At 35.1% G+C, this 19788-nt stretch overlaps 3 protein-coding genes and 1 pseudogene across 3 annotated transcripts; 3 read left to right on the top strand and 1 right to left on the bottom strand.

The window, feature by feature from the left end:
• The first annotated feature begins 252 nt into the window (after positions 1-252).
• LOC106336072 (methylcrotonoyl-CoA carboxylase beta chain, mitochondrial-like) lies at positions 253-3119 on the top strand. The gene is made up of 10 exons (XM_013774791.1): positions 253-572; positions 643-762; positions 856-1290; positions 1375-1465; positions 1826-2067; positions 2143-2307; positions 2397-2471; positions 2540-2671; positions 2741-2797; positions 2893-3119. The coding sequence occupies exons 1-10, from the start codon at positions 339-341 to the stop codon at positions 3094-3096; spliced, it is 1755 nt and encodes a 584-aa protein (XP_013630245.1). The 5' UTR covers positions 253-338; the 3' UTR covers positions 3097-3119.
• A 3414-nt stretch (positions 3120-6533) lies between these two features.
• On the top strand, positions 6534-8083 carry LOC106328058 (caffeoyl-CoA O-methyltransferase 1-like). Its single transcript, XM_013766413.1, has 4 exons — positions 6534-6733; positions 6811-7035; positions 7127-7258; positions 7537-8083. The coding sequence occupies exons 1-4, from the start codon at positions 6608-6610 to the stop codon at positions 7828-7830; spliced, it is 777 nt and encodes a 258-aa protein (XP_013621867.1). The 5' UTR covers positions 6534-6607; the 3' UTR covers positions 7831-8083.
• A 1359-nt stretch (positions 8084-9442) lies between these two features.
• Positions 9443-14412, top strand: LOC106331106 (annotated as a pseudogene).
• Positions 14413-14611: 199 nt separating this feature from the next.
• Positions 14612-15487, bottom strand: LOC106333904 (hyphally-regulated protein-like). The gene has a single exon (XM_013772290.1). The coding sequence runs from the start codon at positions 15422-15424 to the stop codon at positions 14693-14695; it is 732 nt and encodes a 243-aa protein (XP_013627744.1). The 5' UTR covers positions 15425-15487; the 3' UTR covers positions 14612-14692.
• Positions 15488-19788: the final 4301 nt, after the last annotated feature.

Genomic DNA, 19788 nt, shown 5'->3' with positions numbered 1-19788 from the left:
CTCAGTTTCTCTACACACAAACAAAGCTGGAAACTTTAAACTCTTACAAGATGTCTGTAATTTGTCCCAAAAAAAAAAAAAAAAAACAAGATGTCTGTAAAAGTAAACCTTTCTAGAAATAGACACGACGTCAACATATATATCAGAAGTTAGCTTCCATCCACACTTAGTGACGCTGAAACGAAACGCTGTCGTATTGATTGTCTTTTTATATGCTCTCATTGATCTTATCTCTTATGGATATGAATTACAGACAATCAACTACTCCAAACACGTAACCTTTCACTGTTTGTATATATAGTGAGATCGGTCTCGAGAGACAAAGTGGGAAGACGAAAATGTTAAGGCTTTTGGGGAGAAGGGCAGCTTCAGCTTATGCAGAGCTAACTACTATTCATCAATGGCGGATCCGACCCGGAAACGATCCAAAGCCCGATCCTTTACGAACTCTACAAAAGGGTTTCTGCGTCGGCGTTCTCCCGGACGGCGTCGAGAGAAATTCGGAAGCTTTCTCCAGCAACTCGGTCGCCATGGAAGGGATCTTATCGGACCTTCGCTCCCACATCAAAAAGGTAAATCATTTTTGCTGTCTAATTGTTTGCAGAGACGATGACTTTCTTACAAGTGTGGATGTTTTGTTAGGTGTTGGTTGGTGGTGGGGAGGAGGCTGTGAAGCGGAACACAAGTAGAAACAAGCTTCTGCCTAGAGAAAGAATCGATCGCCTCCTTGACCCTGGCTCTTCCTTCTTGGAGCTCTCTCAGGTTTGACTCTGTTTTTTTTTTGCAATCTCGAGTATAAGAGAGGAGAATTTGGCTTTGATCAAAAGCTTGTTTGATCGATCATATGCTTTGAAGCTTGCAGGACATGAACTGTACGAGGAGCCTTTACCATCAGGCGGCATAATCACAGGCATAGGACCAGTCCACGGCCATCTCTGTATGTTCATGGCTAACGACCCCACAGTGAAAGGAGGGACTTATTATCCCATTACTATCAAGAAACATCTCAGGGCACAAGAGATTGCTGCTCGCTGCAGACTCCCTTGCATATACCTCGTTGACAGCGGCGGTGCTTACCTTCCGAAACAGTCAGAGGTTTTCCCTGACAAGGAGAATTTCGGCAGGGTTTTCTACAACGAGTCTGTGATGTCGTCGGAAGGGATTCCGCAGATCGCCATTGTTTTGGGGTCTTGCACTGCCGGTGGTGCTTATATCCCTGCCATGGCTGATGAAAGTGTGATGGTGAAAGGGAATGGTACCATCTTTTTGGCAGGACCTCCTCTTGTGAAGGTTAATTATCCAAAAACTAAACTCTCTTTTTTCTTGTTTTAGTTAGTTACAATGAAAGCTAAAATGAAAAGGGTCTTTGAACAGGCTGCCACAGGAGAGGAAGTCTCAGCTGAGGATCTAGGAGGTGCTTCTGTTCATTGTAATGTGTCTGGTGTGTCGGATTATTTTGCTCAAGGTATGTTTCTGTAGTATTGTATTGATAAACAACAATCAATCATCTTTTAGAGTTTACAGCATGGTTCAAAAATCGGTCTAGGTGGCATAGCCGAAACGATTTTCATAAAATCTGATTTCTACTACTCAAATGGTTTAAACAACCATTCTAAATCGGTTTAAAACTATCTAAATTTGTCTAAATACGTAACACTAATGTTAGTACAAATTCACAAATTTATGTAATTTTTGTTTTGTTTTGTATATCTAATTTTGACCACAATAATTTTATAATTAAAGCCAAAAACTAAAATATCCTCTACAAAGCGTCTTAGTTATGCTATTTCTTGAAAGACCTTAAAGAGTTGCTCTAGTCTTGCAGACGAGCTACATGGACTCGCTATTGGAAGAAACATTGTCAAGAATCTGCACATGGCTGCAAAACGAGAGACGAAAGGAACATTTGGTAGTGAAAAACTTGAATACAAAGAACCGCTTTATGACATAAACGAGCTTAGGTCCATTGCTCCTGTAGACCACAAGCAGCAGTTTGATGTCCGGTCTATCATTGCTCGGATTGTTGATGGGAGTGAATTTGACGAGTTCAAGAAACAATACGGCACCGTAAGATAAACGTTATTAGCTTCTGAGACTTACCTCTTCTTCCTTCTCTCACCGGAACTTTTTGTTTTTGTGCAGACGCTTGTGACTGGTTTTGCTAGAATATATGGTCAGACGGTAGGAATCATTGGAAACAATGGCATACTGTTCAACGAATCTGCATTAAAAGGAGCACACTTCATTGAATTGTGTTCTCAACGTAAAATTCCTCTCGTTTTCCTCCAGAACATCACAGGCTTTATGGTAATTGAAGTGTTTTTTGTTGTTGTGCTGTAACATGTAAGATTGCTATATACATCTTATCTTACGCTATATCTTTTACTTGTTTACAGGTTGGTTCAAGATCTGAGGCCAATGGCATTGCAAAATCTGGAGCAAAAATGGTGATGGCAGTATCTTGTGCTAAGGTATTTTGTGCAGAGATTACTTTTTTTTATTAGTAAATGCTAGAACTAAAGCTTGGCTCTTAATCTAGGTACCAAAGATAACAATTATAACGGGTGCAAGCTTTGGTGCTGGAAACTATGCCATGTGTGGCCGTTCATACAGTCCAGATTTTCTGTTCATGTGGCCAAACGCCAGAATTGGCGTCATGGGAGGCGCTCAGGTAAACCATACCGAACCAAAAATGTTTAAACTGAAACGAGATGAGTTTATAATCTGATCATCTTTGCAGGCTGCAGGTGTTTTGAGTCAGATTGAAAGGGCTACCAAGAAGAGACAAGGAATAAAGGTACTGAAATAAAACATTTTTGAACTCTGTTTTGTTCTCAACATGGATGGAGAGATGATGGAATATGGACATGGGTGTGTTTGTGTGATATGCAGTGGACAGAGGAAGAGGAAGAAGAGTTCAAGAAGAAAACGGTGGATGCTTATGAGAGAGAGGCAAGTCCTTACTTCTCCACAGCGAGGCTTTGGGATGATGGAGTGATTGATCCATCTGATACTAGAAAGGTTTTGGGACTTTGTCTCTCTGCTGCTTCTAACCGTCCTCTAGAAGACACTCGATTTGGTGTCTTTAGAATGTAAAACGAATAATATGGTTAAATAAATGAAACTGACACTTACTCTACAAAATTTAGCGGACCAGTGGAGAAAAATGGTTTAAGTGATAGTTGACAGAATGACAGGTCGTGGACATTCACTGTTTAAATATTATTGAATTATAAGATCACAAGGGCGCCCATGGCCCGATGGATAAGGCGTCTGACTTCTAATCAGACTGGGTTCGAATACCACCGGGCGTGTTATATTATTACATCTTACTTTTTGCTGAGATTCAACTAGGAGGCAGACGATATACAAATAACAAATGACTTTATGATCATCAAACAATTAAAGATCACTCTCGGCTCACTAATTTATATGCTTCACTGAACATACAATCTATTGACATGTATACAAGAGAAAGAACATGGTATATTTTTTAATAACGCTATATCAAGTTATCCATTGACATATGTTGCAATACTTGATCGATATCATTAATGAAAACCATTTAGATTTGTCAATGCTTATAACATTATCTATCAAAAAACAAATATTTTTGTTATTTGTTTTATCTTATCAAAATTCTGTTAATCACTTGCAAAGTAACATTCTATGATACCAACTTCCGGATTTCTTGAACTGCCACCAACAACCCTAGGATTAGGCAAATAAACCAAACCCGAAAATTCAAACCGAATCCGATCCGATAAAAATGAATCCGAACCCGGCGTAAATACCGATTGGATCTTGCTTTGTGGTATTTTGGGTTATGAGTATTATCCGAACCGAACCCGAACCTAAATGGGTATCCGATAGAACCCAAAAATTCAAAATCTCCCAAAATAGCTTGTATCAAACATGATCTTAATTCCTAATATGTATCCAAAATACACTAAGAAATTATTGAACATCTAAAGTAATTATCTATTACATTAATGTTGATGGTTGAACTTGGTGGTTGAAGCTTGAAGATTTTAGATTTTGGTTTTGTTTTAATTGAATAATGTTTATCATTTCATGAGAACTTGGTTTTTGTTTTATGTTTTCTTTTATTTGGTTTTCTTTGTATCAATAACTATGTTTACCTTTCGTTTTATTTTGAATGTTCGCGTTTGATGTTCCATTCTTATTTTTGAATCGATTTTACTTATGTTTTGGTTACAAAATAGATATAAATCAGGCATTTTAAAACCGAAGAACCGATTTTACTTATGTTTTGGTTACAAAGTAAATACAAATTATGTACTTTTAAACCAAAGAACCGATTGGGACCCGAACCCGAAAGTACATCGGGTTTTACCGGTTCTTTGAAGATTTACTAACCCCGACCCGAACCCAAAAGAACCCGAACCGGTCCCGAACCGAACTTTTGTATAACCCAAATGGGGCTGATTTTGATAAACCCGGAAACCCGAGACCCGATTGGACAAAACCGAAATCCGATTGGGATCCTGAATGCCCATGCCTACACAACCCTAAGACGTGAGCTCCCAAGGGCAGGGGTGGGCAATTTACCCGATATCCAAACTTGTATCCGAAATCGATCCAAAAAATCTGAACCGAAATCTAAACAGAAGTAGTAAAATATCCAAATGATCCGAAAGAATATTTTATTAGGAGAGTTGGATATCCGAACCCGAACGGATAATATCCGAATCTGAATGGATATCTAAAGGTAACCGAACATATGAATACTTGTCCCTACATTTCTAGTTTACTTCTCTAATTTTATTCAAAATATTTATATTGATGTTACATGGCTCAAAATCGGATAATATACATATGATTATGAATAAAATCATTTTCTATTCATTTAAAATACATATCAAACTCTTGTTTTTACATTAACAAAAGTTGCATCCAAAATTTAAAAATAACAATTAAATTAGTGTCTTTCTATTTTTAAAGTTTTGTCTTCAAACCTATCAATAGTTTAATCTATTAAAAATTAGAAACCCAGTTAAGTTAAAATTATATATTTTAAATACAAAAAACTTAAACAATAAAAAATTTATTTTTTTCCTTCATAATCTAAATATCCGAACCCGATCCGAAATAACCGAATCCGTTCCGAAATAACCAAACCCGAACTTAGACTACCGGAGCATGATCCGAAATATAAAAATATCCGAACGGGTTCTATACTTTTATACCAAAATATCCAAAGTCTTAAATACCCGATCCGTATCCGAACGGGTATCTGAACGCCACCCCTACCCAAGGGAATCATGGTTCCATTAAAAACATTATCTGAAGGGTTTGAAAATTTTGCTTAAATTTTCAAAAAAAAAAATTGTTATGCATGATGTAGAACAAACTTTACTATGCAGGGAAAACACGTTTAAATGAAATGAACTCTCGTGGAGAAAGCCGCACAAGTGAACATTTAGCCAATTGACTAGATATATCATATATGTTACCAATCCATTTTCACTTTTTTACGTCAAACAAAAAAAAATTTTATTAATAAAAATTATTGATTATAAAATCAATATTCAAATCTTCTGAAAATAAATATAACATAAGCAAGTATAAGCGCTATCTATTAAAATACAACATAAAAAGTGAATTTCATGATTTTTTCGAAGTGTAATCTTATTCGCTAACAAAACATTTAATCCTTTATGTCCTTTGTATTTTTAAGAAAATCTGCTAGAAAAATGATAAATTGATAAATAACTCAAAACAACGTGTCCCTCGGATACAAGAGTTTACATTCTTTTTCTTTTACACCGAGATACAAGTGTCTACCTACCAATTCGAATTTCTCGTTATTGTAATTTCAGAAGATATATATTTTTTTTCCATCGCTAGTGCTATATTCAATAATTCACTTTTGTCCATAAGAGAAAAATGAAGGATGATTATTAAGGAAGTCCTCTTCAACCATAGTGCGTTCACCTACCACACATACCAAGCAGAGTTGTTGGATCCACCTTTTTATTCCATCGGATTGGTCTTCATCTTCTCTACTCACCAAGTCTCACCTTATTCTCATATCTTTATTCTTTATAATTTAATTATATTCGGAAAATAACTTACTTTAAATTTAAATTGTTTAATATACATCTCACCCTCTATCCAGTGTAAATATCTCTCATTGTATTTGTGTAGCCATCATCCAATTTCAGCATGAAAATCCAGACATAATAAATACGTAAAATACTAGTACCAGTCTTTGGCAGCAAACATTTAATTGACTCATAAATACAATAAATGTATTCACTTGTCACATACCACGCCACACAATGCACAAACTACATTAACTTGGTTTCAATAATCAGGAAAAATTTATTGCACGAGGCGTTATCACCCCAAGTCCCACACTGGCTGGGACCCAATTAAGACAGCGACTGACCAATTGCGTGTTGGGAGAGTTTCACCAACCCCGGACCGGGATTTTATCATGAATACCGGATATAACTAACCCGGTTCGAACCGGTTTCATTTTCTCTCTCTTCATTATATATACACCTCGCGTGTCATCTGTGTGAATCACCAAAAACCACAATCGTCAATCTCAGCAAAAAGAAAACAAATACAGAGAGAGATGGCGACGACAACAGCAGAGGCAACAAAGACATCTAGTACTAATGTAGAAGACAAGCAATCACAGAATCTCCGACATCAAGAAGTCGGCCACAAGAGTCTCTTACAGAGCGACGATCTCTACCAGGTCCGTTTCATTACAAAGTTATGTGTTTTGATTCAGTTCAATATTCTTATATAATCTTATTAATTTAACACATGCAGTATATTCTGGAGACAAGTGTGTATCCAAGAGAACCAGAATCAATGAAGGAACTCAGGGAAGTGACAGCAAAACACCCTTGGAACATAATGACCACGTCAGCAGACGAAGGACAGTTTCTGAACATGCTCATCAAGCTCGTTAACGCCAAGAACACAATGGAGATCGGTGTTTACACTGGCTACTCTCTCCTCGCCACCGCTCTTGCTCTCCCCGAAGACGGCAAAGTAAAACATCTTTCTTCCTCTGTTTTTATTACAAATCTAATTTCTTCTGTCGGAACTGGAACTAAAACGCTTTGTTCTGTTTCACCCTCAGATTCTGGCTATGGATGTTAACAGAGAGAATTACGAATTGGGTTTGCCGATCATCGAGAAAGCCGGCGTTGCTCACAAGATCGATTTCAGGGAAGGCCCTGCTCTACCTGTTCTTGATCAACTTGTTGCTGACGTAAGCATTCTTATCTCAATATTTTATAGGTACAAAAACATTTGGAATCGAACCAACCCAAAACCGTATCTTAATGGATTTAAAACTCCGCTATCCGAAAAGATCCCATAAAAACCGATCTGAAACCATAATGCTCAAGCCTCTCTATATGTCCTAATTACTTATTTAGGTTGATTTTTTTAATAATTTTGATGAGATTTTTTTTTTGTGAAAACAGATTTGTTTCCTTTTTCATATAAGGAAGAAAATAATTTATGATTGTGTGTGGTTGGGTGCAGGAGAAGAACCATGGAACATATGACTTTATTTTCGTTGATGCTGACAAGGACAACTATATCAACTACCACAAGCGTTTGATTGATCTTGTGAAAGTTGGAGGAGTGATTGGCTACGACAACACTCTGTGGAACGGTTCTGTCGTGGCTCCTCCTGATGCTCCGATGAGGAAGTACGTTCGTTACTACAGGGACTTTGTTCTTGAGCTTAACAAGGCTCTTGCTGCTGACCCTAGGATTGAGATTTGCATGCTCCCGGTTGGTGATGGAATCACTATCTGCCGTCGGATCAGTTGATTCATATGGAATACCCCCAACCCTATGAGTTTGTCCCAAGTGGTTCAATTCTTCTCTCTCTAGTACCCTACCTTTCAAATGCATTTTCACCAACTACCACCAAATTGGACCACTCCCTTTGTATTTTGTTAAGTAATATCTCCATTGTCTTTTGTTTTTGCTTTTCTTCTGAACAAAGAAATAATGTACCCTGCCTTTCTTGTTTCGTTTGTTTTTACTTTATGATACAACATCTAAAAGAATATATCACTCATTTAATTTTTGTAAAGAGATCTAAGTGAGAGTAAAAAAAGAGAGAAGAACTTTTGCATTTTAATTGACAAAATGGTTACTATGGCGTGATGCAGATTAATAGGATTAGCTTATCTCCATAATTATTACAAGAGGAACCTATAAAGAACAAAACGTGTTGGACTCTTTACCATCTGTCCACATGAACGTGAATGACTTTCCCCCTAAAATGGTGTTATTCTAAATCAATGATCATCATACACTTAAAGTTGTTGAAAAGTCTTTGTTAACATTGTCAATTTATTATATAGTGAGAGAAAGAAAAGCACAAAGTAGGAAGTCTTGGGTCATCAGTTTTTGAAATACTAAACACAGTTAGGTAATTTCAGACTTTCAGCTACGTAACTAAAACAAAGATTAGTGATGTACTTGTTATTTTGGGGGATTTCATTTGTCAAAAGAGAGCAGACAAAATAGTTTAAGATCAAAACCGTAAGAAGAGATACGTCGCATTTTTCCATAGAATTATACTTCACATATCTAATCCGTAGTTAAACATATTACAGGATGTTAGATTAAAGAAGTAGACCTGGGCAAAATAACCGGAACCGAAGAACCGAACCGAAATACCCGAAACCGGAACCGGACTAATACCCTCAAATACCCGAACGGTTCCTATATTTTTATATCCGAAATAACCGAACCGAACCGGAACCGAACCGAGAACAGAACGGGTACCCGAGTATATAAAAATATTAATTATATATACATATAACATCACTAAATATATATTTTTAATTTAAAATTCTATTAAAAGTATCCGAAAATAGTTGAGGATAACTAAATTATTATAAAGTATCCAAACTACCCGAAAGTATCCGAAACTATCCGGATATTTTTATCCGAAATATCCAAAGTAATCCGAAATATCCAAATTTTTTATCTAAATCATCCTAATTATTTGATATTTTACCCTAAATAACCGATATTTTATCCAAATTATCCGAACTCCCCGAACTATCCGAACCCGAACCGGATCCAAATAAATGAGAACCGAACTTTTTCCGGATATTTTCCGGTTTCTACATTTACTATCCGAACCGAACCGAACCCGAAACTATCCGAACCGAACCGAACCGAACCGAAAATAGGTCAAGTACTAAATGGATCCTCTAGCCTCTATCCGAACTACCCAAAACCCGAAATACCCGAACCGATACCCGAAATGCCTAGGCCTAAAACGAAGAATGAACCATATGTTGTCGCAAAAACATTAGTCATTTAAGATTGAGCACTATTTAACCTCTTGCTTGAAGAATTTGAGTCAGTGATGAAGATGCATTGAGGTTTAGTGGCAGCAACATCTTTGATGAATGAATACATGCCGTGCAACAACAACTTTACTCGTAAGTCGATCCCATTGTGCATATGGAGATATATTACACACGAACGTTACTAATTACTGTCTACAGCAAGTTATGTTTTTAAAAGTCACTTCATTTGACAACACAAAGAGAAAGCTCAAGCAATTGACAATTTCTATATCACACTATTCTTATATTTATGACAAAGAGGTTCTGGGAGGCCCCTACATTCTCTAATGACGAGACCTAAACCATAACTTAGGTTGAGAGTAGATGTGTCCCAACATGAATTGAATATGTAATCTAGAGTCTCTACGTTTTCAGTAACTAAAGAAATTTTGAAAAAAAAAAAAAAAAATTCGAAAAACAAATCAAATTTTTTTTTATATAAAAAGTTAGAATTTGAAAAAGTATAATTCGAAAACATAAAAAATAAAAATATTTTTTTAAATATTTTTTATTTATTTAAATAATGATTTATTATATATATAGATAATAAGAGTATAAGATTCTTTTGCCACTTAATGAAGAAGATATTTTTGAAAATATCTCTTTAGTGGTGGTAAAGATGAAAAGTGGTACTATGAAAGTGGTAAACATAAAATTTCCCCAAATAAAATACCAAATAATAATTAATTCAGAAAATGCAAAACTTTGTATAAAAGTTGAGGACACATAAGTCATTGAAAGCGTCTACATAGGATTTAAAACAACCAATTAGAATACGACAAACATATTTTTAATTTGTTATTTCTAAAAATGTCAATATTTCCAAAAAAAATAAAACAAAACGTTGGAGGATTACTATTTTGTGAACTTTCCTATTTCTAAAAATGTCAATATTTCCAAATATAGATATAAAGAAAATATTTTTATTACATTGAAAGTATTTTTTTTTTTTGTAAAAAATGTTTTAAACGTAATATTACTATATTGTGAACTTTCATTTTTAATGAAATCATATTATATATACACATATATTTTCATTTTTAAATTCGTTTCTAAAGTTTATAAATGTTTCTTTTTTATTATATATGTTATTTGAAAAAATTAAAATGGAAACTAAAAAAATAGTATTTAGATTCAATATTTTAATTCATTAAGGGTAGCTCTGTAAATAATCGTTGTAAGAATTAACGTGAGCGGATACATAAGGAAAAAACTGGTTTCTCAAATAATATTATAGAGATCACATTTTCTAGGATTCGAAATTCAGATTCCAGATATAAAAGCATTAGCTAATCATTAATCAAACCATTAATTGAATTAAGAGAAACTTCTACAACACAACATAATATTTATGTAACCACTATATATAATTTTTAACTAAAATTTTGGATTCATCATAACTAATTTTTAAAAAAATCAAAAGACAGAATAATTACGCCTTGCCGAGCAAGGTTGTAGTAAATGTTCAAGAAGAAAATACAAATTTCCTTTTTTTTTTTTTTTTTTTTTTTTTGATAATCCAGGGGTTCCCCGCTTCGCGGGTCATTCCCCTGGGCCCGGGGCTGGATCGAAACCAGTACCGCTTTGGTGTCCAGAAGAGGCAGGGTAGTTTCCGCATGAGGAGGAAATCGAACCCGGATGGTGGTTGCCACCACAGGTCCGTCCTGCCACTTGGACTACCTCGTCTGGACTCCTTTTTTTATTTTTCGAGGTAAAAAGAAAAGTATAACCCTTTTTTACCTTTTTATTCTTACAATGTTAAGGGTTTAGGCCTCCTCCCACCGCTTACTCCACCATGGCTCACACAACTGCAACGGCGAGGTACATTGATGATGAAGAAGGTGATGAGGACGTTTGCAGGATCTGCAGAACTCCAGGGGATACAGACAACCCTCTTCAATATCCATGCGCCTGCAGGGGAAGCATCAAGTTTGTGCACCAAGATTGCCTCCTTCAATGGCTTAGCTACTGCAAAGCTCATCAATGCGAGGTTTGCAAGCATCGTTTTTCATTCTCTCCGCTTTATGCTGAACACGCTCCTACAAGACTCCCTTTCAATGAGTTTGTTGTTGGCATTGGGATGAAAGTTTGCAGTTGCCGTGCTCTGCACGTCTTTCTTCGGTTGTGTTTAGTGCTTTCGGTCTGGTTTCTCACTATTCCTTTCATTACGTTTTGGACATGGAGATTGGCTTTTGTTCAGAGTTTTGGTGAAGCTCAGAGACTGTTCTTAAGCCACATGTCCACCGTAGTTGTCCTAGCCGATTGTTTGCTTGGTTTCTTACTATCAACAACTATCATCTTCATCCTCAGTGGAGCTGCCACATTGAGGGACTACTTTAGGCATTTGCGAATGTACTTTCAATTTTACGTGCGGTTTGGAATGCATGGTCCGGTGTATGATAATGCGGCCTTTCCTGTAAGTTGAATCATGTTTCGTCCTTTTCTCATTTAAAAAATCTTATATGTATGTGCATAACTTTGCAGGTTCTGGCAAGCAATATGATATTCCTTGGTGTTGTCATCTTTGTGCCCTTCACACTAGGACGGTTTATATTATATCATGTGTTGTGTGTTTTTGCTGATGCTAGAGGCCCTGCTTCGGTCTCAAATTTGACTCACGAGGGACAAGAAAATGGACTAGTATCTCATCTTTTGAAATGTTTTGTTGCTGGAGCTGGACCACCAAAGCTATACGTTGCTACAACTTGCACTGATGGGCACATGTTTGGAGACTGTCTTGTGTTCATTTACCTTGGACTCATTCCCTTGATTCAATACCTCAAGGGTGAGCCACTGACCGCTGGAAGATTCTACGGTGGTGTTGCTTCAATAGTAGAAACAATACCACCTCTCCTTAGGCAGTTCTATGGTGGTGTCGTGTTTGTCTTAATGCTTGGTGTCGTCCCCTTGATGTGCGGGTGGTTGTTAGATGTTTGCACGGTTAAGGTGTTTGGTAAAACAATGTCCCATAGAGTAGAGTTTTTATCGGTTTCTCCACTGGCGAGCTCACTTGTTCACTGGGTTGTTGGACTATTGTACTTATTGAAAATAATCATATTTGAGGAGCTTCTTCAACAGGTACCATGGTCCCTCCTCATTTAAGGTTTCTTTTCTGCTAATATCTAATATTTTTTTCCACTTTTGTGCAGGTTCTTCGCCCTGGAGTTTTGAATTTCTTTTATGATCCCGAATATGAGGATGACACATTCCAGTTATTTATTGAAGAACCAGTGCACAAGCTTGCTCGAAATGTTTTGTTAGATTCTGCAAAGCTTGGGAGTTTGATTGTCTTGCTGGTGTTTTTGCCAGTCAAACTTGCGATCAGGATGGCTCCTTCAATCTTCCCTCTTAACATATCGTAAGAAAGTTGGCATGCATCTTGTTTTTTGGAGACGTTGTGTGTTTACTAACTTTGTGTATGTACACAATGTCGTCTTGCATGATTGAATCTTGTTTCTTTTTTTTTTTTTGACATTTAGTGTGTTTAATAAGTTGTGCATCTACACAGTGTATCCGACCCATTCACTGAGATCCCTGCTGGCATGCTCCTGTTCACCATATGCACACAGTTTATCATCGAGCACTTTAGCCTCTGGACCGCTGTTGAGTCCCTTGTACGCTTCTGGTTCACCTGTGTTGGGTGGGCGCTTGGTTTGACAGACTTCCTCTTACCAAGACCGGAGGACAACGTTGGCCAGGACAATGGAAATGGCGAACCAGGAAGGCAGAACAGAGGACAATCTGATTCAGAGTAAGTTGTTACTTAAGAAACAAGCTTCAAATTTTTCATTAGGCCTTACCCTGAAATGAACCAAATATTTCAGGAGGTACAACTTTGTGCTCCGGATAGTCCTTCTTCTACTTGCTGCATGGATTACTCTTCTTCTCTTCAATACGGCATTGATAGTTGTACCAGTTTCTGTAGGACGTGCTCTATTTAATGCCATACCAACTCTCCCTATAACGCATGGCATCATCAAGTACAATGGTAATGTGTGTTACATTCGATCTAGTGCTTCTTTATTGTAAAGGGATAGACAATTTTAATATGATATCCTCTTAAATCTGTAGACCTGTATGCTTACGTCATTGGCACATATGCCTTTTGGACTACCATATCTGGGGCCATGTATACTATCGAGCATGTCAAGTCAAAAAGAACTTCAAGAAAGGAAATATGGAAATGGTGTGAGATTGTTTTCAAGAGCTCGGTGCTGTTAGCCATATGGGTAAGTGAATTGTTTTTTTCTTTTCAGAATTTTAAAATACTACAAAACTCATTTGATGTTGTGTATTAGAAAATGGTTTCCTGAACAGGTTTTTGTCATTCCGGTACTAATAGGACTTGTGTTTGAGCTTTTGGTGATTGTCCCAATGAGAGTCCCGGTAGATGAAAGCCCTGTCTTCCTCCTGTATCAAGACTGGCCTCTTGGGCTCATCGTTTTGAAAATCTGGTCAACATTGGTTAGTACTCTTTTTTTTTTTGTATCGCATAAAGAATATGTAGCATGTCACTTTTTTGGGGGGACAAACGTAGCATGTCACTAAAAATGACAACAATGGACAGATAATATTGCTGGATGATAGTTGGAAAGCAAAGTTTGAGAGAGTAGAAGGAGATAGATTCTCAAGGCTTCAAGGGTTATGGGTATTTAGAGAAATTTTATTCCCAATCGTGATGAAACTTCTGACAGCATTATGTGTGCCTTATGTTCTGGCAAGAGGAGTGTTCCCGATGCTAGGATATCCACTGGTTGTGAACTCGGCCGTCTACAGATATGCTTGGATAGGTTGTCTCTCGGTGAGTCTCGTCTGCTTCTGTGCAAATAGATGCCATGTTTGGTTCAGAAACCTTCACAACTCCATCCGGGACGACCGTTACCTCATTGGTCGGAGGCTCCATAACTTTGGGGAAGCTGTTTTGGCTCACCAAAACCAAAGCAGTGAGGATGCAGGGGATGGTGGTGTCTTGACAGGACGTTAGGAAGATGCTAATACTAGACTTAGGCTCAGACGTGCAATCCAGCAAGAAGCTTAGAAAGATTAGTGTTTTGTCAAGTGATGAATTTAAACAGTTTGAAACTTTTAACATTTGTGTGCTTAAGCCGCAAAAGGATAAGATTTTTTATTAGTCGATATGTAACTATATATATACGTTGATCCTCTTTTGTGTGTGTATTAAAATTATAATAAATCATTATTATCTCCAAATAAATTTGTAATAAATCAATCCATCGTTGACATGAAGCACAAGAAACAAATTAAAAAAATATAAACCAAACAGAATCTAACAAGGAAACAAAGTAGTGAAGTGATATTTAGGGTTTAGTGTGTGAAGAAGAACGAGGAATCGGGGAGACAGAGAACTTCATGCTGTGGTTGCAGCCATTGTGGTCTCCACTAGCGAAGTAGTAGGTCTCAGGAGTCTTGCGGAGAAGCAACTTAAACCCTAATGATGAGCCTCCTCTTGCGACTAGCTTCTTGCCTCTGCTCACATCGCATCTCTTGTAGCTCTTCAAGTCTGGAAGCAAGTAGACATCGTTCTTGTTGTTGTGCTTCTTCGTCTTGGATTGACTTTTATCGTTGTACTTGAAAGAAAGGACATCGTTGGTGTGGAAGGGTGCATGCTTTGAAGCCCATTCTTGGTAATCGAATCCGTTCTTCCACACACTACCCTCAATCTTTCTTCTAGGCGATACTTGAGCCGTGTGGTTGTTGTGTGTAGAGCCAATACTACCACTGCCGTTCGAGTGGTTTGATGGGGCCGTGTGGTTGTGGTAGCTTCTATGTGTAGACCCGGTGCCACTTGAGCCAGAGCTGCTTCCCCAACCCCAGTTTGTATCTGTTCCGTTCGAGCTCCATCCCCAACCCCAGCTTGAACCACCACCTGAACCCGAGCCAGAGTTATCGTCAGAGCCCCAACCCCATCCCCAGTTAGAACCGGATTGGCCAGAACCCCAGCTCCAGCTCCATGCATGAGCAGTCCCGGAAAAGAGGTAAGCAGTGATCACGAGGACTAAGAGTAGATTGCGTGCCTTAGAGAGACCCATATCGCTTCTTCTTTCTTTTCTTTGATTAAAAATCGATGTTTTCTTGTTGTTGTTGTTGTTCTCTTTCTCGTTGTTTGCTTTTGTGAGCTATTGAGAGATGAGAGGTTTCTTTTTATAGAGAGTAGATGACCCCTCCTACTTACTCACAGTCGGTTCCCAAACAGAAAAAGGAAATATGACTTTTGATTTATCATATCTACAAAATCAATAATGAAATTTTTTTTTAAATCTTATGAAATATTGTGGTTCAAGAAAAAAACTTATGAAATATAAGATGTTATTTCTATTGTTTGGAAAATCGAACATAAAGGGATTTCCTTTTGTTTATACACTTGTAACATCAACCTAGATTAACACAAGAACCCTGTGCCTCAAAATTCCAGTTCAGTATTGTATGTCTAATGTTCCTTTAGTTCAGCTTTATTATTCAAGTAGGACTTCCGTTAGTTTTCAAAGAACCAAGTTCTAAGAGAAAACAAAGCATACTTTAACAGTAACGGGAAGCAAAGTATAAAATATAATACAAAGGAATTAATGAAATCTTCCAAAGGCTTCATTACTACTTTGTTGCATAAAACCCCTTAAATTCTAAAATTTTACTAATATGTAATCTGATCTTCTCTCAGCCAAATTCCATCCACAGAAAGGTGAGGACTGATGAGCTTTGTAATCTCCAAGAACCCCCAATACGGTCTTTGCCGTAAAATATCTTTTTCAGCTCATTATAACCTTTTTGTTTCGTTGATCCTGGAGAACAACATTACTCATTTTAGCCACCAAAGTTAACGCAAGTAGAATACATACATGACTTGTTATAGCAAAATCTGATGATCATCATGTTTAACATGTCGGCATCGCCGGGGATAAGAAACCGATACGTGGCAACACGTGACTAGTCTGGACCAATTCCGTGGGGCCAGAATACCCCAGTATAATTAAAAAAAAAATTATCACTAAATATCAAGTATCCCACCAACACATTTAGAGGGTATTGACATGGCTAGAAGTCTGAAAAGCCTTAACTGTTACTAGCCGTACAGATGCTTTAATGCTTGTAACACTTGCTTCTGCTCCATTTGGATTCCATATATTCCACAACTTGATCATTTTTTTTTCTCAACTTTGTTTTCGCAGTTGTAATTTGTGTATGCAAACAAAATACTAATTTGGTGACATGTTTTTCCAATCCACAGATAATGCTGGAGTATATTGTCAACGGCAGAATTATTTGTAGTCAGTCAGCATAGCATAGTTCAGTAATCAAACTAATGTTCTTCTTTTGACATCCTAAGATTTTCGGATCAATCTCTTATTCTGAAAATATGTTATGACATTCAAATATTTTAGTAATGCTTATATAGTCTCCGATCCACTTGGCGTGTAAATCGAGTTGCAAGAAAATAACAGGAGTAAAATCACCAAACTTGCATTATAAATATTTCCAAGTTGGGCCGCATTTAGGTCAAGTCCGATGACTTGGCCTCTAAACTTTTGTAAGCTTTTTAGATAGGAACTAGGTTAAGTCCGCAGAATAAATATTATATATAAATTAGTTTTACGTATTATATGTTCTTTTATATATTATTAAATAATATATATATATATATATATTGATAATTAAAAATTTAGTAACTATTACGTATATGATTAAAATGGTGCAAACACATAAATAAATTATATTAATTCAAACAAACACTTTTTCTATTTTATATGATATAAAATTAGAATTTTAATGATATTAGCATAAATATATAGTACATTTTTAATATTGATATATGTTAAATAATATTTTATACTCATATTGTTTTTTTGATAATTTGTATTTCTTATAACAAAAAATTTGAATCACTGATAACAAATTGATTTGTGGGATGTTTAATAGTTTTAGTCATTTATAATTTTCAAAACATTATGAAAAGTTTTAAAACTAAATATTAAGTTGTCAATATTTGTTTAAAATTTTTATCAAAAAAAATCAAAGCAGATTTCGAAATTAAAATACATATGTATTTTTATATGGTAGATAATTTATTTTAAACAATATTAATATTTATTAAATGAGACTTCTTATTATATAATTTTGTAATCATTTATATCTTGTTATAGCAAAAAAAGTAAACCATGGATCAAAAAAATTTCAATGTGAGATTTTTTAACAATTTTAGTCATTTATAGTCGTTTTTAAAAGTTTTAAAATATAACATATACAAAAAAATCTAAATTTTTACTATATAGTTAATGTGGTTGTTTAATTTATTTTAATAGGTTAAAATTTAAAAAAAAATGATAGAGAATAGACTAATTTTTATCAAATTTTTATTATTCAAAATCATTAATTGTCATATATATTTTAGCCACATTTGATAATTCTGTTATTTTTATTTAAGGAAACAATGAAGAACATTAATAATTAAGTTATAATTAGTTAATAAAAAGCTTATTACATATTTTCATGGACCAACATATTTTTCATGAATGATTGTGGTGATGACACGTGGCTACAAAAAAAGTTATAATGCTTCTCTTTTAATATATAGGGGATAGACCTCTAAATTATTTATGAAAAAAAAATTATAAAAATAGCTAAGATTTATGGTCTTCAAATTCTCAGATTCGAGCCTAAGTATCAAGAATCACAAGCATATGAGAATGAATGAGATCCGATGTGTACAGATTAGATTTTGAGTAATACATGGAGTCATGGATCATATGTTAGTTGTTAAATTCAAGAACATATCATTTTCTCTACAAATAAACCTTAGATTATTGTTAAAAAAATCTCTGGACTAATATCAAAATTAATGGAATCCCCTTTAGTCTAGTAGTTTGACTAAGGATTCAATAATGGTTCTACACCAGAACTTCTTGCTTTCAATTTTCGGAGAAGACAAATTATGCAGAATATTGGATAGAAGGCTACTAGAGATCTTCGACATAATGCAAATAGTATCATCACGAATGGATCTTATAGGGCGGTTTAGGATGATTTAGTTAGACGTGAATCTTTATAAGGCAAGTAGAATTGTCGGTCATAATATCGTTTATGTAATGTTTCTCGTAGTTTATAATAGCATAATTAGCCAGTATTAAAAATATATCAAAATTAAATATTCTAGATTGGTAAATAGTCTTAACTTAACAAAAAACTTCTTAACAGATAGTATTGTCAAAAATATATTTTTTTAGCAATGATTTATTCTATTACAAAAAACAAAAAATATTATTAGGCGGTCCGACAACCACATTGAATTGTGAGCATGGTCATCGCTTAGATGGATATCTGAATTGTGAATTATTATCGTTTTTATAACTTTTTTAGTATAAGACGTGCGCCTTGTACATGGTGAGTTTATTTGTATATATTATCAATAATTTTTTTTTTTATATATTTGATCATTTTATTTATACATATACAATGTTTTTTATTGTTATTATATAATTTCTTTCCGATAGACCGGATCAGTTTTTATTAAAAATTATGAAACTAAAATATAATTAATATATCATAGGTTGATCAGATTGGAAATTAAGCAAATTATGACACAAAAATGTTATTTTTTTTTTCCACCGAACACATTCTTGAAAAAATGAAAAGTCTTGTTTCCACAGTTGAATTATTTTCACTTTTATTTTTCATATGGTTTTGAAAGGTTTTAGATCAACCATCGAATTGATACATGTCATTTTAATGATTTTAGTCGTATGCTTAAGAAAAACTTACATCTTTGTAATTTAAAGTCGTTTAAAAAAATTCAAAATCTAACATATAAGAAAAAATCTAACATATAAGAAAAATATAACATATAAGGTTTCCTCATTTTTGTAATGTAAAATCGTTTTAATAAATTAAAAATATAACATATAAGGTTTCCTCATTTTTGTAATTTAAAGTCATTTTACAAAATTCAAAATATAACATATAAGAAAAAAATTAATTTTTTTATTATATGGTTAATGTGATTGTTTAATTTTTTTTAATAATATAAAATTAAAAAAATGAAGAAAGATTCAAAAATTGTTATCAAATCTTTATTATTCATAGTCATTAATTGTCGTATATATGTTAATCATATTAGGTAATTCCATATATTTTATTTAAGGAAAGAATACACACTTCTTATATTTTGGGTTAATATAATGTTTTCTAGTAATTGAATTTGGACCAACATTTTTTTCAATTGATTCTTAAGCTGCCACGTAACACTACAGGAAAACATATTTATTACAAGGGTCATATTCCTTGTTAATTCGTTGTAATAGAAGGGTTACAACGAATTAACAAGGAATAGCGTTTCGTTGTAAAACGTCCGTCGTAATGCAAGATTCGTCGTAACTTCCATGTAACATTTACGACGAAATAAATT

This window comes from Brassica oleracea, chromosome C3 (assembly GCF_000695525.1).
Source record: "Brassica oleracea var. oleracea cultivar TO1000 chromosome C3, BOL, whole genome shotgun sequence".
Lineage (NCBI taxonomy): Eukaryota > Viridiplantae > Streptophyta > Magnoliopsida > Brassicales > Brassicaceae > Brassica > Brassica oleracea.
The sequence above is the reverse complement of the archived record's forward strand: the minus strand, read 5'-3'. Positions and strand labels throughout refer to the sequence as shown.

Bases quoted from the DNA above. Each gene is read 5' to 3' on its own strand.
- LOC106336072 (XM_013774791.1), top strand. From the start codon at position 339: ATGTTAAGGCTTTTGGGGAGAAGGGCAGCTTCAGCTTATGCAGAGCTA. The intron at 763-855 runs GTTTGACTCTGT...TATGCTTTGAAG, and splicing joins CCTTCTTGGAGCTCTCTCAG to CTTGCAGGACATGAACTGTA. The intron at 2,308-2,396 runs GTAATTGAAGTG...ACTTGTTTACAG, and splicing joins AGAACATCACAGGCTTTATG to GTTGGTTCAAGATCTGAGGC.
- LOC106333904 (XM_013772290.1), bottom strand. From the start codon at position 15,424: ATGGGTCTCTCTAAGGCACGCAATCTACTCTTAGTCCTCGTGATCACT.
- LOC106328058 (XM_013766413.1), top strand. From the start codon at position 6,608: ATGGCGACGACAACAGCAGAGGCAACAAAGACATCTAGTACTAATGTA. The intron at 7,036-7,126 runs GTAAAACATCTT...TTTCACCCTCAG, and splicing joins CTCTCCCCGAAGACGGCAAA to ATTCTGGCTATGGATGTTAA. The intron at 7,259-7,536 runs GTAAGCATTCTT...GGTTGGGTGCAG, and splicing joins TTGATCAACTTGTTGCTGAC to GAGAAGAACCATGGAACATA.